The following is an 18,147-nucleotide window of genomic DNA, read 5'->3' as shown; positions in this document are numbered from 1 at the left end:
CCTACCAGGCTGGTTCAGTTAGGTGGGACAGTGATTGGAGTATGGGACTTGGAGTTGGACCTGAGTTTAAATCCTGCCTCAGATATTTACTAACTGTGTCACTATGGGCAAACCATTTAACCTCTCATTATCTCAGCTTTCTAATATGTAAAATGGGGATAAAAATAGTTCCTGCATCACAGGGATAGGGTGAAGGTTAAATGACATAACTTCTAAAAAGCATTTGTAAATTGTAAGGTGCTATGTAAGAGTTATTGTTATTATGCCATAATATAATACCATGCCATAATATTATATTATTATTATACTATATCATGCAATATTATACCATACCACATAATACCACATTATCAAATATTATAACACCATATTATAATATTACATAATACATATACCATACCAATTTAATACCTTAGTGCTTTGCATTAAATATTTAATTAATATATAATGAAGGAATCTTAGAGATCATCTAATCCAATCTCATCATTTTACTGATAAGGAAATTAAGAATCAATACACTTGTTTATAGGAATCTAGTTGTGATAGCAGAAGGGGTGAATGGAGAGTCCCTTGGAGTCTTGGGATTTTGAAAGTCAGTGCCATTTTGCTTACTGGTTGCAGCAATTATAATTAGATCTTTTTGTTTCCCACTGCCTTCCCAAGAACTCATGGAGAAAGAAACTAGAATGTAAGTTCCCTGAGGGCAATGACTATTTTGTTCTTTTTTTGTATCCCTACAGTGCCTAGAAGATAGTCAGAAATTAATAAATGCTTGTTGATGTAATTGAATTGAATTACAGAAAGATAAAATAACTGTTTACTTCCTTCTATTAAGAACTTCTAACATTCTAGGCATTGCTAAGAACTGAGAATATGTTCCAATGGGGAAAATGATGAATAATTAGATAGATTCCTACAGGATATATAATGTACAAGGAAAATAATCTAAGAAAAGAAAGCACTGGAGAGGAGGAGGGACTGAGAAAGGCTTCCTACAGGTGGGATCTGAGCTGAGTCTTAGGAGGAAGCCAGGGTTAGAAGTGATAAGACAAAACATCCCAGGCACAGAGAACAGCCTAGGCAAAGGCATGGAGGTGAGGGATAGAGCATTGAGTTTGAGTCGACAACAATACGTGTTGTCTAATCTGTTCATTTCCCCCCTTCTACCAATTAATCTAAGGCTTGAAGAGTCACTTGGTCCAGAGCCAGCCTAAAAATTGATGTCTCACTGGTGAGACATCACCCCGAATCCCCCTACCCACTAGCACCTACTTGTGAGTATTGTTCTCCTCTTGCACTGCTCCTCGACCCCGCCGTGTTTCTTGCCTGAGAGTGTGAATGGTGTTTCAAAGACAAAGCGGTTGATGTTGTGATGCATTTCAAAATCTGTCTTTCGATCTTCAACTTCCTTCTCTTCAAAGTAAGGTGTGACATAGGTCACTTGGATGTAGGCATATTTGGGATCCAGATCCTTGGGATTCACCTTTAGGAACATCATTTTCTGCAGTGAAAAACTGATGGACTAATATACTAATATAATATCCCTGTGATGCCCTTTAAAAAGTTGCTCACTACTGCCTTTGTTGAAACGATGTAGAATGTAATCTAGAATGTATTTCCTACCCTTTCCTTCCCTAATAGGATCTTAAGATCTTATTCTCTTAGGCTGGGAAGGGACTTTAGAGATTTTTTCCAATTCCACCCATTCTTTTTATGGATAAAGAAAAGGCCAGAAAGTTTAAGTTTATTTAAAATCACAAAATTTGTACATAAATACATAGTTTGCAGCTAGGTGGCACAGTGGCTGAAAGCAGAAGGACTTATTTTCATGAGTTCAAATTTGGTGTCTGATTGTGGACAAGCCATTTAACTCAGTTTACTTTTGTTCCTCATCTGCAAAATGAATTGAAGGACAAAATGGTAAACCACTCTAGTGTCTCTAACCAAGAAAGGCAGATTCTCTATTCTACACTCTACCAAGTAACAAAATGGGGTTACAAAGAGACAGACTACTGAAAAATAGCCAAACAACAGCAAAGGTTTGTTATTAGCAGAATTATAGTGATCTCTTTACTTCCAGTTTCTTGCTATTGCTACAGAAAAAGACATATCAACACAATATTTCAGAAGAGGAAAATGCTGTTATGTAGGCAAACCTCTTAGTATATAACTTTTTTTTGAAAACTAGAAAATATAATCTTGATATCTTAGGGCTGCATGTCAATGTATTCACTACATGATAATGTTTGGCATGGATTGCCTGAAAAACATTTGCCATTCTTGGCCTGAATTTCATGCTGATATTAAATATGTGTATATATATATATATATATATATATATATATATATATATATATGGTATTTGTCTTCTATTTGAAAAGGACACAAGTATAGAATTTTGTAGTTGAAAGGAATCTAGAGATTGCTCTTCCTCATTTTATTGATGAAGTGAGAAGGCTCAGAGAAAGTAATAGATATTCATTGACTAGAATAAATATACCCTCTTCACACAGCTATTTAATGGCATATCTAGAATCAGAACCTCTGACTTGGGGTTATTTATTACTGTTTGTATTTTAGTGGGGGAGCAGACTGGACTTTATTGATATGGGGAAATCCTAGAATGTCAATGAAGATCAGTCAATAGCTTATCTATGCTTATAGTCTAAGGGGGTTACTAGGTTCACTGGGAAGTTGAGTGTTTTACTTGTGGTCACATAGCTAGTATATCAGTGATAGCACTTGAACTCAGGTCTTCTTGACATATAGGCCAGTTCTCTATTTTTACTTCAAGTTGACTCTTTTCATCTTAAGCCATATTGAATTCCCCATAGTCTATTTCATTATGGATTTTTTTATACTGTGACTAGTATCACAATGGTACCAATAAAATATTAATATAGGAAGGCATCCAACATGTTGGATGCATTCTTTATGGAACATCTGGGGAAAGATATGGGTATGAATTAAACAGGATAAGATAACATGAGTGAATTATGCTTTTTATTAATTGGAGAAGTCCCCTTACCAATGAAAACATAGATCTATTAAAATACAAATGTTCAAGTCAGTATTATCTATTTTATAATGTCACTTTCTTGAGGAGAGGGTAGATATCTTTTGGGTTGATCCATGAATAATTTACTTATGTGAATGAATAATTTACCTATGTGACCTATCCAGTGCCATTTATTGAATGGTGGATGATTCCTCAAAAAAATCCAATAGAAGCCTGTATTAACATAGCATGCAGCTTATAGAATCATAACATTTTTAGCATAATATTCTGTCAAAGGAATAGTTTGATTGATATGAGATGCTAACATCAGAAAATGGAAATGGAACAACTCTAAAGTTGTTCTTTATCTTTATTTTATAATCTCAGATACCTGAGATTGTGGTAGGAGAGAAGGATACAGAAGAAACTGAGGTGAGTTTGAACCAAGACACAGTTTTTTCCTAACTCCCAGCTCTTGGAGTATTTAAAGTGATTTCTATAAACAGCCATTATAAGGATAACCTCACAACCCAAAAACTATACCAACAAGATTTAAATCGAAGAATATACATACGGAGACCCCCAAAACCCTCAGATAGGTTATCTTGTTTGAATTCAGGGATCTTTCAGTGAAAGGATTAAGTTGCTAACCCAGAGTTAATAAATGTTTCTTTTATTTAAAAAAAATCAGGAAACTCTAGTATGAGGTTTAAGTTGAATGCATCCCCGCCCTCCCCTTTTACCTTGTTGGAATCCTGGATTATCTTCACATTGTCTGCACCAAATTTATCGGCATAAAGCTTCAGGAGTCTTTGGGATATTTCAGAGAGTCCTGTCAGCTTAGGTTCTTTATAAATGTATTCTTTACCTTCCTCTTCTTCAAAAAATCCCTGTTGAAGAGACAACAATCAAATCACCAGTTTAGTGAGAAACCCAACTTTTGAGGAACTGATTATCTGTTAAAATTCAGTATCAACAAATGACCTGTCCCATGAACCCAATGAAGCCGAAATGGAGTTCCTTACAGAAAGAATAGAGCCACATTTTCTTGCTTTTCAAGCTTTTTAGTCACAAGCTAACAAAAATGCATGAATTTTGGGGAGAGAATGCCCTCATGTGGCAGTCTGTTGTAGAACATAATCCTAGCAATTTTGGGCATCATCTGGAGATCAATTTCCATTTAATTTCCAGATAATCTACATATCTATGGAATGACCATCAGAAATAATATTCTGTGGGATGTGGAATTCTTTAAGTAGCTTAATATAATCAATATAGTCAAGATACAATAATTCTGGCATTTTCTCATGTACTGTGACTTTGAAAATAAACTGGCACAACATCTATCTCCAAGGACTATATAATTAAAGTATTGGATATAATTTAATCATTCAATTTTAAAAATAAAATGATTTCTTAATGTGTTTGCAAATTCATACTGGGAAGGATTCATCATGATAATGTGTCATAGGGTTTGGGATTCAAAGACTTTTTCTTTTGAGAAAATGGGACCCTTCTCCCTTTTAATTTGTTTGCCTCATAGATTTTGACTTGAAAAGGGTATCAGGCTTAGTCTAACTACTTCATTTTTCAGATTAGAAAACAGAGGATCAAAGAGATTAAGTGACTTCTCCAAACACAGAGATAGTGTAGTCAGAATTTGGACCCAGGTCTTAGAATTCCCATCTTTAATCATTTCAATCATAGCAACTCTTTGTCTCTTTGTGACCTTATTTGGAGCTTTCTTGGCAAAGACTCTGGAGTGGCTTACCATTTACTTTTGCAGCTCAGCTTATAAATGATGAAATTGAGGCAAACACAGTTAATTGACTTATCCAGGATCACTCAGCTACTGTCTGAGACAGACTCCCAATCTAGTAGTTTTTCTATTGCCTCATGTTGACTAGTTTATCTTTCATTATATCTAAGTAAAATTTCTTTCTTACTATCTCTCTCTCTGTCTCTCTCTGTCTCTATCTCTTAAAAAAATATAAATGAGACTTGTCAAGTAACTGCAAATCACAGACTGAAGACCATTTAACTTTTATCATTTTGTGGAATTTTAAACATACACTTATTATTCATGGGGGCACTGTTAGAAAATATTCTAACAAAACTTTTTTGATTAACTTGTATAGGAAATGATATGCATAGATGGACTATTTAACAACCCAAGTGATCTCCATCCTCTATCAGTTTGATGCACATGCTCGGCTTCCTGGGAACCTGGAAGAACAAGTGGGTTTACAGACTCCAGATATAAGGAGGATTGATCCTGAGATGACACAACTGTGTTGCTGTGCTTTTCAAAACCTATTTCTTTGATGACATTCCAGACTAAATATTGGCGAACTCCAGATTGATGAAATATGACATTGAAAGTGTGCAAGAGAAGTCAGTGACTCATTAGTTTATACATGGGTAGGGGTACCCTGTTCATATATCAATACAAATCTTGTATAAAATAAGCCATAAAGTGATTTTAAAAGTTACCTACTATTAATTATGCATCCCAAAGTCAGTAGAATGATAGGTAACGGGTCCTAGCATCCTGAATTTCATCCTTTTAAGGATGGTGATATCCAACCGTGTGACACTGATCAAAACCTGTAACTTCACTGTACTTCATATTCAAAGTCATCCACAGTAATCATAAAATAACAACTTTTAAGAGTTGGAAGGGATCTTGCATTTTACATACATGAGATCATGTATTAAGGACTGGAAGAGACTATCTGGTCCAAACTCCTCACTTTATAGATGATGAAACTGAAGCCCAGACAGTGGGTTGCTCCAAGTCACATGTCTCATAAATGGTAGTGTCCAGACTTTAAGTCTGGTTATCTGACTGGAAACCCAGCATTCTTACTATAAAACAGGGATGACAATTTTGCCTTCATTAAAATTCTTTTTTGATATATTACTATGGTATAGGAGAGGTTCTAAAGTCATTTCAGGTTGTGTCATTGGAGCATTGGACCTGGCATCTTCAGTCAGCTGGAAAAGTTTCTAGGAAGTGTTTGATGGCAACTGAGAATCAGCCTGGCTAGATTAGGAGGGGTTCATTATGGGAAAGTGGAGATGAATGCATAAATTTTTTGGGGAACACAGAAACTCATGAATCAAAATGAAAGGCATAGTAGTGTTCTGATCTAAGTTACTGGGAGGAGTACCCAAAGTATTAAAATAACCATTTTTGGGGCAGCTTGGTGGCACAGTGGGTAGAGCACCAGCCCTGAAGTCAGGAGGACTTGAGTTCAAATCTGGTCTTAGACACTTAACACTTCCTAGCTGTGTGACCCTGGGCAAGTCACTTAACCCCAATTGCCTCAGTCAAAAACCAAACCAAAACAAAACATTTTTTTTGAAGTGATGAATTTTAGAGTACCTGTAATAATGAAGAGAATGATGATAATGATGCTATAATTTATATATTATTTCCTTAGTCATCAAACAACACACACACACACACACACACACACACACACAAACATACATAAATATATATATATATGTATAATTTCCTTCTATGAGAATGTAAGTTCCTAAGGGCAGGGCTTATTTTGCTTCCATAGTTGTATCTCTAGTCCTTTGCACAGATAACACTAAATGCTTTAAAACTTATCCATGCTGACAACAGATATTATTTCTCCCATGGTTATCTAATCTCAAATAGTTCATAAGCATCAGAAGTAGAATTCAAACTTGCATTTACACCTTCAAGTTCATTGTTCTACTTATTATATCATGCTCTTTTACCCTAGAGTATTTAGAATATCTGCTGAAATGTGAGAGATAAAAGAGGTGGTAGTAACTGAATTCTGCATGGCTGTAGGCATATTTATTTGATTTCTGTTGTATATTAACTACTTTGTTGTTTTTGTTGTTGTTTGGTCATTTGAATCTTGTCCAACTTTTTGTGACCCGATTTGGGGTTTTCTTGGCAATGACATTGAAGTATTTTGTCATTTCCTTTTCCAGCTCACTTTACAGATGAGGAAACAGATGAGTCAAACAGGGTTAAGTGACTTGCCCAGGGTTATGCAGCTAATAAATATCTGAGGCTGGATTTGAACTTAATGAAGATGAGTCTTCCTGACTCCAGGTTCAGCATTCTATCCACTGTACCACCTAGCTCTTTAATGAAATAGCTGATGTGCAAACAAAAGCAATGAGTTATTGAAGAACCTGTTTTCTTTTTGTTTCATGGGCCAAGGTGGTGAGTAGATTGCAGAACTCCTATTTCAAGTCAGGAGACAGTTAGGTCCCCACACTTTTATGTTTGATTAGGAAGCTCAGCTGAAATTCTCCTAATACGTCTTTGGGTTCTCATTGATGGTAAGTTCACTCTTTTCGTTTTTGATGCTAGTGATTTAGTTTTTTTCTTTCCTTTTTCTAACTAAATTAACCAATGGTTTATCTATTTTTTTTCATAAAACCAACTCTCAATTTTATTAATTAGTTCAATAGTTTTCTTAGTTTCAATTTTATCAACTTCTCCTTTGTGTTTCAGAATTTCTAATTTGGTATTAGATTTTTTTTTTTTTTTTTTTAGTTTGTCCTTTTTCTAGCTTTTTTAGTTGCATGCCCCAATTCACTGATTTTCTGTTTCTCTATTTTAGTCATGTAGCTATTTAGAGATATAAAATTTTCCCTAAGAACTTCTTTGGCTGAATCCCATAGGTTTTGGTGTGTTGTCTCATTACTGTTATTCTCTTGGATGAAATTATGGATTGCTTCTGTGATTTGTTCTTTGACCCACTCACTCTTTAGAATTAGATTAATTTCCAATTGGCTTTTAGTCTATGTTTTCCTGGTCCTTTATTGAATATATTTTTTATTGCATCATAGTATGAAAAGACAGCATTTACCATTTGTCTTTCTACATTTGACTGTGAAGTTTTTATGCCCTAATACATGGTCAATTTTTGTGTAGATGCCATGTGCTATCGAGAAAAAGATGCTTTTCCTTTCTGAATAAAAAATTATTCAATTTTCTCCAAAGGTCTATCATATTTAGATTTTCTAGGATCCTATTAACTTCCTTGATTTCTTTCAAACAAGAAAGATATGATATCTTTATATAATAAATATGTTACATATATAATAAACATTAAATAAATGATAATAAATAATAATAAAATAAATTTTGTGGTTGGATTTGTCTGATTCTGAGAGGGGAAGGTTGAGTTTTGCTATTTATTTCTTCCTGTAACTGGCTTAAAATTTTCTCTAGGAATTTGTATGCTCTACTACTTTGTGCATGTACATTTAGTATCATTGTTTACAATACCCTTTATCAAACAATACTTTTCTTCTTTATGTCTTTTAATTAGGTCTACTTTTACTTTGCTTTATCTGAAATCAGAATTGTTACCAAACTGAATAATTAAGTTATTCCCTCTTTGAGTCAAAACCGATGAGAGAAAGCTTCAGACTCTTCTTTCCCTGGATTGTAATAAGTCTTTTGTGACTCTTCATATGATCTAATTTGTGCCATTATTTCTTCCTTCCCTTTTTCTTCTAATATAGACTTTCCCATCCCTTAATGTCTTTTTCTTTCATATCATTACGTCAGCATCCATTCACAGCTACACCCACCAACCATATGGTGCCCTCTTCTGTTTGCCCGAGTAACAGATATATTTCTCAAGAATTCAGATATCATTTTCTCATCTAGGGATGTAAACAGTTTAACTTTTAAATAATATATATTTCCCCCCATTTACCTTTTTATATTTCTCTTGAGCCCTATATTTGAAGATTAAATTTTTTGTTTAGTTCTGTTTTTTTTTCAACAGAAATGACTGAAAGTTTCTTACTTCATTGAAGAGCCATCATCTCCCTTGAAAGATGATACTGGTTTTGCTGGGTAGTTAATTCTTAGTTGTAACCTCAGTTCCTTGCTTTATGGAATATGGTATTCCAGGCCCTCTGATCCTTTACTGTAGAAGCTGCCAGATCCTGGATAATCCTGACTATTGCTCTTTGATATTTGAATTGTTTTATCTGGCAGCTTGCAGTATTTTTTTCCTTGAGATTGTAGTTCTGGAGTTTTGCAACAATGTTTTTTGGAGTTTTCCTTGTTGGATTTCTTTCATGATCTATGGACTCTTTCAATGACTATTTCCCCCTTTGTTTCTAGAATATCAGGGCAGTTCCTTGATGATATCTTGAAGAATGCTATTCAGGTTCTTTTTTGGGTCATGGCCTCTAGGTAGAGCAATAATTTTTAAATTGTCTCTTCTGGATCTATTTTCCAGGTTGGTTGTTTTTCCTATGAGGTACATTTTCTTCCCTTTTTTCATTTTTTTTTTTTGTTTGATTGATTCTTGATGTCTCATAAAGTCATTAGCTTTCATTCGTCTCATTCTAATTTTTAATGATGATTTTATTCAATTAGCTTTTGTATTTCTTTTTCCATTTGATTAATTCTACTTTTGAAGGTGGTGTTTTCTTCAGTGAATTTTTTATTTTTTTTTGCATTTGGCCAATTGTATTTTTTAAGGAATTTCTTTTCTTTTCCAAGTGGTTGATACTATCTTGCATAGTTCTCATTTCTTTTTTCATTTTTTTCTTCTACTTCTCTTATTTGCCTTTTAAAGTCTTTTGTGAGCACTTCTAAGCAGCATCTCTAGGCTTAAGAACAATTAATATCACTCTTTGAGATTTTCTCTATGGACATTTTGTGTCTGAGTTGATGTTTTGGTCTACCCTGTCACTACAGTAGCTTTTTGTAGTCAGAATTAATTTATGTTTCTTGCTAATTTTCTTTCCTTTCCTTTTGGTATTTTCTCTCTCTCTCTCTCTCTCTCTCTCTCTCTCTCTCTCTCTCTTTTTTTTTTTACTTTTATGGTTGAGCTTTGCTCCTGGGATAAAGGGGTTACTGTACCAAGCTTCCATAACTCTGAGCCTTGGCTTTGTGTTATGGGCCAGAACTCTGAACTTGAAATAAGGATTCTTAAAAGGTACTAACTAAGTGGAATTGATGAGACAATGGTCATCTAGTTTAGAATGGTGCTTAATAGTACTCTAAGCTCAATATAATTGATTTAATCTTATAACAAATAATGATTTCCTAGTAATATAATGATTGGTTTATACTCAGTGTAGAACATATAAGCTGGGACTCAGAAAGCCCTCAGATTCAGAGGCAGAGAAGACAAGAGAACTGGAGGCGAGAGTTCAAGCTCTCAGAACCAAGGAGAGAGATTCATTTGATCTTTGGTCAGGCTCCTGATGGCTGGCCTGGCCTCCTGAACTTCTCCCATTAAGACCAAGGCCAGACCAAAGGCTCTCCAGAAAGCTGCCTAGCATCAGGCAAGGAGATAATAAAGGATTTGGATTTTAACACCTGGCTACTCTCATGGTGATTACTGAACTGAAAAGAAGGCTGCCCCAGAGACCTCCAAGAAAACCGAACCAAGAACATTACAGTTTTAAGCATAGGGATCCTTTGTGTTTTTAAGGGGTAGCTTTGCTTGCTATTTCCAGGAAACACCCTGGTTTCCAGAATTTGCCTTCTGAGTCTGGGGGCTGCCCTACTGGTTTGCTTCTCTACTGAGCTAGGACTGAGGGTCTCAGTTGCTGATCTGCTGTGATTAAGATCCTCTCACTGGCTTTCCCAGACTCCATCTGAGTTGGACTGAACATCCTTTTCATCCCAGTGAGACTGCCCTTTCTGGAAGTTTTTCCAATCTATCTTGAACTGGAAAGTGGTTCCATTCAATCAGGTTCTATACCGAGATTTGGTTTCATGTGGTTTTCATAGGAAACTCACCTCATTGGGTGAGATTGCCAGTGGTGATATAGCTCTGGAATGTCCTGATGTACCAGGAAGTATGGACCCTGTGGCAGATTGTTTAGCTGTTTCCCCAAATGAACTAGCTAAGTTCAGAGAGGCTCATCATCAGTTTGGTCACTGAATGATGCATTTTTCAGCTCTAAAAACTCTTTAAGACTATTTATTAAGTTATACAGAGCTTATGACTTCTATTTATGTGGGCAATATCTACATTGATTTTTGCACCCTTAAACTAACAACTGATTAGGATAAAAGAGAAACATAATGATATGGAACAATGTGATTACTCTTACTAGTGAATCAACGTCCGTGCCTCCCTATTATATCCAGGATCAAATATGAAGTCCTGTGTCCTGATCTTTACAAGTTGGCTTCTTTTAATTTTTTTAGTCTTCTTTGATTATATAATAATTTATATGTCTATGCTTCAATATGTTACATATTGTTCCATAAATGGGGTACTCAATTTTCTCTCTTTGTGCATTTGTACAGGCTGTCTGCTGTGCCTGGAATGCTTTGCATCCTCATCTTCCATCTCTTAGATTTCCTGTCTTCCTTTAAGACTTAGTTCAAACTTTATCTTCTACAGGAAGCCTTTTCCAATCCTTCTGCCTTCTAGGATCTTCCCCCCTGAGATTCTTTCAATTTATTCTATTTTTTGTCTTTCTTTTTATCCTTATCACTTAGCACAGAATAAAGACTCCACTGAATTAACATAAGGTAACAAAGAAGTCTGGTTTCTTATTTAGGGTGGTGCTTATTATACATGAATAGTAATTTTCAAAGAAATAGAATATAAGATAAACTTTACAGCACAACAACAAATGAGTAAAATTTAATGGACTTTTGATGATTCTGAAGGCACATCAGGATTTTGTAGCACATTCTTTTGCTTTGGAAAAAGAAACCTTAAATTTGAATCTGAGTTCTGTTCTTTGTTAGCCATTGGACCTCTGGGTAAATTCCCTCTTTGGGCCTCAGTTTTCTCACCTGTAGAATGAGAGGGGTCAGATCTAGATGATTTCCTATGTTCTTCTAGTTTTAAATCTTATGATTTGGTCAATCGATCAATCAACAAATATCTATCAAGCATCTACTATGAGCCATGTACTGCTCAGAGGAAAGACTGGGAATTCAAGGACCAATCAGAAACTTCCCTATAAGGAATTTGCATTCTAAGAGGGGAAACAAGATACACATATTTAAGTGTATAAAGAATATATACAAAACATCTTTGGGGTAGTCCCAGCCCTAGAAGCTGGTGAGATAAAGATGGCTAAATTTGTGTTGAGCCTTGAATTACAAAGAGAAGAGGTGTGGAGAGAGCACATTCCACACAAGAAGCACATAATCAAAAGCAAAGAAATGAATGATTGAGTGTTAGGTGGAAAGAACAGGAAGAAATTCAATTTAGCCAGAATGTAAAATGTATAAACGGGAACAATGTATTAATAAAGCTAGGAATAGATGATGGAACCAGGTTATAAAAGGCTTAAATGCCTAATAGAAGCCTATTAAAAGCCTAATAAAAGAATATTGGATCAAAGAAGAAGCCACTGGAGTTCACTGAGTTAGGGAGAATGACATTGTCTAGAAAGTTACTTTGATACATGTGTGGAAGAAGTAGTGAAGTGGGAAAAGATTTGAGTCAGGGAGACTGACTTGGAGGCTATTTTGTCAAGACAAGATGTGATGATGTTCTGAAATATCAGGGTGATGGCTGTGTGAATGGAGAAAAAGGGATGAATTGGATGAAAAAGGGAGAATTGTGGAGGCAGAAATGACAAAAATGACCATTCTTTAAATATAATATATTGAATAGAGAATTGCATCAAAATTGTGAATTTATAACATTCAGCGGAGAAGTGAATTTTGGAGCAATATGATGATTTTTTTTTTTAGATATGTTGAATTTAAGATGCCTACAGAATATCTAATTCAAAATGTTCTGTGGGTAATTAGTAATATGGTATTGCAGCTCAAGAGAGAAATATAGATCTTAGAGTCATCTGCCTAGAGATGATAATCCTATGGAAGCTGATGAAGTCACCAAGTCAGAGTATGGAGGAAAACAGAAGTTATCATTGGTTTGTTAATGAATATTGTATTATACTATATAAAACCATATAATGATAACTATATATATATAAAACTATATAATGAGGTATAAAATTATAAAACGAGCTGATCAATTATCAGGTAATCATGCCTTTACAAAAGAACCATAGGATTTAATGGTTGAAGGGAGCTTCTGAAGTTATCAGATCAATCCCTTTCATTTTACAATTGAGGAAACTGAGACCTAGAGATGTTAAGCAATGGTCTAAAGGTACCACGGGTTGGACATCAGACTCCAAAGCCATCATTCCTTTCACTGCAATATGTTGCTTTTTATTTTTATACCTTTGTTACCTTTGTCTAGTTGTTATTATGGCAATTTTGCAGGCTACAATAATACAAGAACAAAAATAGCAATAACTAGCATGCAAATGATCTTATTGACAAACCAATAGCTAACATTATATAGTACTTTTAACTTTGTAAGTCACTTCACACATGTTTGATCCTATCCTCACAACAAAAGGGTGAGGTTGGTGCTACTTTCTCCATTTACCACACAAGAAAACTGAGGCTGAAACAGGTTAAAAGACTTGCTCAGCATCATACTGAAAGTTAGCCTCTGCAGCAGGATGTGAACTAAGTCTTTCTGACTCTCAAGTCCACTACTTTATTACTATTCAACCTAGCCAATTGGTCTTGTAGAGTCCTGGATTCTGTAAAAAGACCTGGTTTAACGTTTGGATCTTAAATTTATTAACTCAAGTCATGGGTAAATTACTTCAATTCCCTGAGTCTCAGTGCCTTCATCTGCAATTATGGGGATAATATACATATGCATGTACATATATATTTGTGTATACACACACATATAAATAAAAAAACTAGTGATCTAACAAAGTTGTTGTGAGGAGAGAACTTTGCAGATTGCAAAGTCCTATACTAAAGTAGGGTAATAAAAAATACATGAATTCAAAACAGTTATTAGTAATAGTTTTAATCCAATTTAAAAAGGGGAAAATATGCCAACTAAAATCTTACATCTCTTTATATGTAATTCTAATATTCAAGGGTCTTCTTGGCTTTCTTTTTTTTTTTTGCCATTCTAGTTGAAGATGGTGTTATCATTTTAGAAAAAAGAAGAGCCTTTACTATATTCCTATAAAACATATAATCAATTGTGTACATTTGCAGAGAGAGTTTCAGAATAATTCTGGTTCAGAATTTGTTGACAACAAGGCTGATTATTCACACAACTCTCTGAGAGCCAAGAGGAAAGGAGAAATTTGTATAGCAGATAAACGATTGAGAATCCACATGGAATCACTTGAATGCAGAAGAAGCTCTGCCTGTTTAAAAATGTAGAGATCTATTGAGATCAGATGGAAAGTGGGATAACATTCTTGCAACCCATTCATTTCCTTCTTTCCTCCTATGTAAGGATTCTAATGGCACCTGGCCCTTCAACTTCTGCACTGGGCATTCCTTGTTTTTCCAGACACTGAATAAAAGAGCCGGAGGTTCTCATTGATCTGAGTGGCTGTTTTTGTTACAGCTGTTCTTTCATTAATGCCAGCAATTTGAACCTCAGGGAAATTGTGGGGATAAACTGACATACAAAATACAAAAGGGCAAAGGAAGGCAGATGATAGGATGGGAAATTTATTCTGTGCAAGTACTGAGTACTCAGGCTCTTAGTCTTCGACGTTTTTTCTACAGCATGTATAGTACCCCACAAACAATTAATATTAAATACCTTGGCAGATCCTAGAAACTGAAAGCATTGTTACACAAGGGATGCAAACATCATTTCCCCAAACGTCTACCAAAGTAGCGAGCTTATGGAAACTATGTTCCCATAATTGTTGTAACATGATTTCAAGGCATGTGTTCTTCTCTCCATTTCCAGGTGAATTTCACAGTTACATAAAGCAACATCATGAAAAAGGAATGCTTTCGGTCCCCGGGGATTAGTTATAACCAAGTGTTCACAGGTTTAATCTTCTCTTCTTGCAGTCCTCATTCTATGCATGTCCTGTGGATTATTCATATCTATTCTGGTGTTGCATTTGTTATTGAGTGTGGAACGATGCCCTGTCTGCTTCTATATTTTTGCCTGAGGGAGGAGGCTGCCTCTCCCGTTTTGCATCTGGCCCTTTGGGAAAGGTATCTGAGTGCAATTTGAACAATGATGATTAAGGCTAGAATTTTCTGTGCTTTAGGATAACACCTGCTCAGAACAAACTAAATCTTTATCCCATAAGACACTGGGCTCTTAGCTAGGGGGTGTTGGTAAATATGTCTAACAACTGGTTCTCCAGAAAAGAAAAAAAAAACTATTCTTGATAGATATTTAAGTTTAATCGGTATCATCAATATTTTCTTTGTTACTTTTATTTTCTAGATAGCTAATAAAATAATAAAACCCTGATTTGTAGCGTCTGCTACTTTCTCATATATAACTGATCATGTTAAAAACTTAACAATTGACTCCAGAACACTCCTTCTCGTCTCTGAACATTTGTGATCTTAGCCAATCAAAACTGGGTTTTTTAGGCTGGTCAATATTTTCTAATAAGCATTTTTGTCATATATATCTAGGAAAATGACATTATTTAAAACAACAACAACAATCCCAAAACAAAATTCAGAAAGAATTATTAGGATATATGATTCAGAAATCTGATAAAAGAACAAAGTTAAACAATTTAAATATTTAAAACATAAAAACATTTTAAATGAGATCAACCCAGTAGTCCTCTTTTATCTCCCCCTCTTTTTAGTACAAGGGTTTTATTCATTTATTTTTAATAATAGCTTTTTATTGTCAAAATATAAGCAAAGATAGTTTTCAACATTCACCCTTGCAAAACCTTGTGTTCCAAATTTTTTTCTTCCTCCCTTCCCCCCCTCCTTTAGAAAACAAGTAATCCAATATATGTTAAACATGTGCAAATCTTCTATAGTATAAGGGTTTGCAAGTGTTCTTTTAGTAGGTGAGTTAAACTGTCAAGATCCCAAACTTATATATGAAGGTGGAAAATATTCCAATGGAGGTCATGGGTGTTGGAGTGAGGAAGAAGGTGATATTTAAAGAATTACAAAAAGTATACACTGGTCAAAGAAACAAATTTTTATATTGGCAGACAATGGATAGGCAAGAAAAGCATTTTGTATTGGGATTCTGTCTTTATAACAAAGTTCTAAGTACATGTTGCAATGAAAGTTCATATGGTTTACTCAAAACCAATCTTTATACTTTGTCCTTCTCCCCTTGGCCTAGAAGTCTATCTTGTTGTTTCTGAAAGATAATTCTCCCTTCTTCCCCACACCTCTATATTTTCTTTTTAAATCCAGAAAGCTCTATTTAAAGTTATATGGTTCATTTACATCTTGGAATCCTCCTCCTTTATTACTTAGAATAAAAAATGTTTCCCACAGCTTTCTGAGAAGGTATTTCTCCTAATTATTATTTTTCTATGGTTGCTAGTCATTCCAATTACTTATTTCCCTGGTTGTTTTACTATCCATTTAGTATCTAACTACCAGCCCCATCTTTGAATTGAATAGCTTTGTTAGAGTATCCAGCTGTGTGAATTTGGGAAAGGGGACAGAATGGAGATAATAGAAAGAACCCTGATTTGGAAATCTTCTGGGTGAGATAACCTTGATTTAAAGAACCCTGATTTGGAAATCTTCTGGGTGAGATAACCTTGATTTAAACCCCAGTTCTGCCACTTATTAATTGGAGGAACTTGCTGAAGTTCACCAAGGCTCAATTTCCTCATTTGTAAAATGAGAGGTTGGATTAGATGACCTCTAAATTCTCTAACTCTTGAATTCAAGATCTCCAAATGCTCCATACTCAAAATCTCATGTCTTTTTGGTGCAATTTTTTTTTTTTTGCAATTAACCCAGTGAGAGATTAGGAAAGGAACAAAAAAAAAGAATTTTGTTCCCACTGCTCCTGCATGAGGGCCATGAGAAATGGCCAAGAAAGAATTGGATGAAGGTTGAGTGCTCCCATGCTCAAAGGTTCCAATCTCTGGGGAACAACAGGAATACTGGCAGGCCACCCAAGGAATAGATAAGTTTTGGACACCTACTTCAAATTTTGTAGTGTTGTGGAATTTTAGAATTCAATGGAGCTTGGAATCATCTGATCCAATACTTCCATTTTATAGATGAGGAAAATGAGAGCAAATATAGATGAAGTGATTTTTTTCTGAGGCCATACAGCTAGCTAGACTATGTCAGGACTTGAATGGAACTGGAGAATCCCTTGTCAGCCAGACCCAAATAGTGGCCACTATGCTACAGTGCTCCTTTGAGAAGGACAATTACTAGACTATCAATGGTGTAACCAGACAACTGGTAGCTGAAAATCTTGAGACCAGTCATATGTGCTTATGTATATGTATGCACATATATGTTTATTTGGATATGTGTACGTAGGACAAAGCTCAAAAAAGGTCATTGCATATATAAATCAATGGATACATTTTTGTAATTCAAGGAACTGGAAAAAAAGTTTAGTTTAATAATGCAGGATGATTCATAAATAGATAGCAGCAGGATTATCTCATTCATTTGGTTGACACCAAATACTGAGTAATAAAAAAAGGAAAGTTAAGATTCAGTTAAAAACTGCAGGGAAGAGTGAGCAGTATTAGAGCATGCATAGGGACAAAAAACTTACCACAGCCTGAAATCATCAAGACCAAGAGAAGAAAAGAGCAAAGGTGGGCATTAAAAATCAATCAATAAGCAGTAGGATTCTTTTCAACTTGTTTACTCACTCTGAGTCTTATAGATTGAATTGTATAAAATGGGGAACTTATTTTTACAAGTTTGGGGTAGTCATAGTTCCCCTCTCACCCTGCCCCCCCCCAATTTAAAAATTATAGTAATAGTATTTTAAGAATGACTTGGAGCAACTAAGTAATTATGAGTACTACAAATACTCAAATTAAAAATAAAGGACAATAAAGAAGCTATCTGCATCTGAAGAAAGAACTGATAAATAGAAATATATAGAATAATTTCACATATATCATCTTTCTCACTATATGAATATATATATATACATATATATATATATATGTCCATCCATCCATCCATCCATCCATCTATTTATCTATCTTTCTATCTACATCTATCTGAGTCCAATGAGAGCCATTTCTAGATCTGGGGGAGCAGAGAGAAGAAAAAAGAAAAAAGGGAAAACAGGAAATTTATATGAAAACTTAATTATATATTTGGAGGGAACAAGTCGTACATGGTAGAC

At 34.9% G+C, this 18,147-nt stretch overlaps 1 protein-coding gene across 1 annotated transcript in view; it reads right to left on the bottom strand.

The window, feature by feature from the left end:
- The window catches only part of DOCK10 (dedicator of cytokinesis 10), a 212,379-nt gene that overhangs the window by 10,949 nt on the left and 183,283 nt on the right, over positions 1-18,147 (bottom strand). The window contains exons 51-52 of the mRNA XM_051983445.1: positions 3,742-3,888; positions 1,273-1,483 (exon numbers count right to left, since the gene is read on the bottom strand). Coding sequence (XP_051839405.1) covers positions 1,273-1,483; positions 3,742-3,888 — 358 coding nt within the window. The remainder of the gene's footprint in view (positions 1-1,272; positions 1,484-3,741; positions 3,889-18,147) is intronic.

The sequence above is a fragment of the Antechinus flavipes genome, chromosome 3 (genome assembly GCF_016432865.1).
Source record: "Antechinus flavipes isolate AdamAnt ecotype Samford, QLD, Australia chromosome 3, AdamAnt_v2, whole genome shotgun sequence".
Classification (NCBI taxonomy): domain Eukaryota; kingdom Metazoa; phylum Chordata; class Mammalia; order Dasyuromorphia; family Dasyuridae; genus Antechinus; species Antechinus flavipes.
This window is presented reverse-complemented; position numbering and strand designations above follow the sequence as displayed.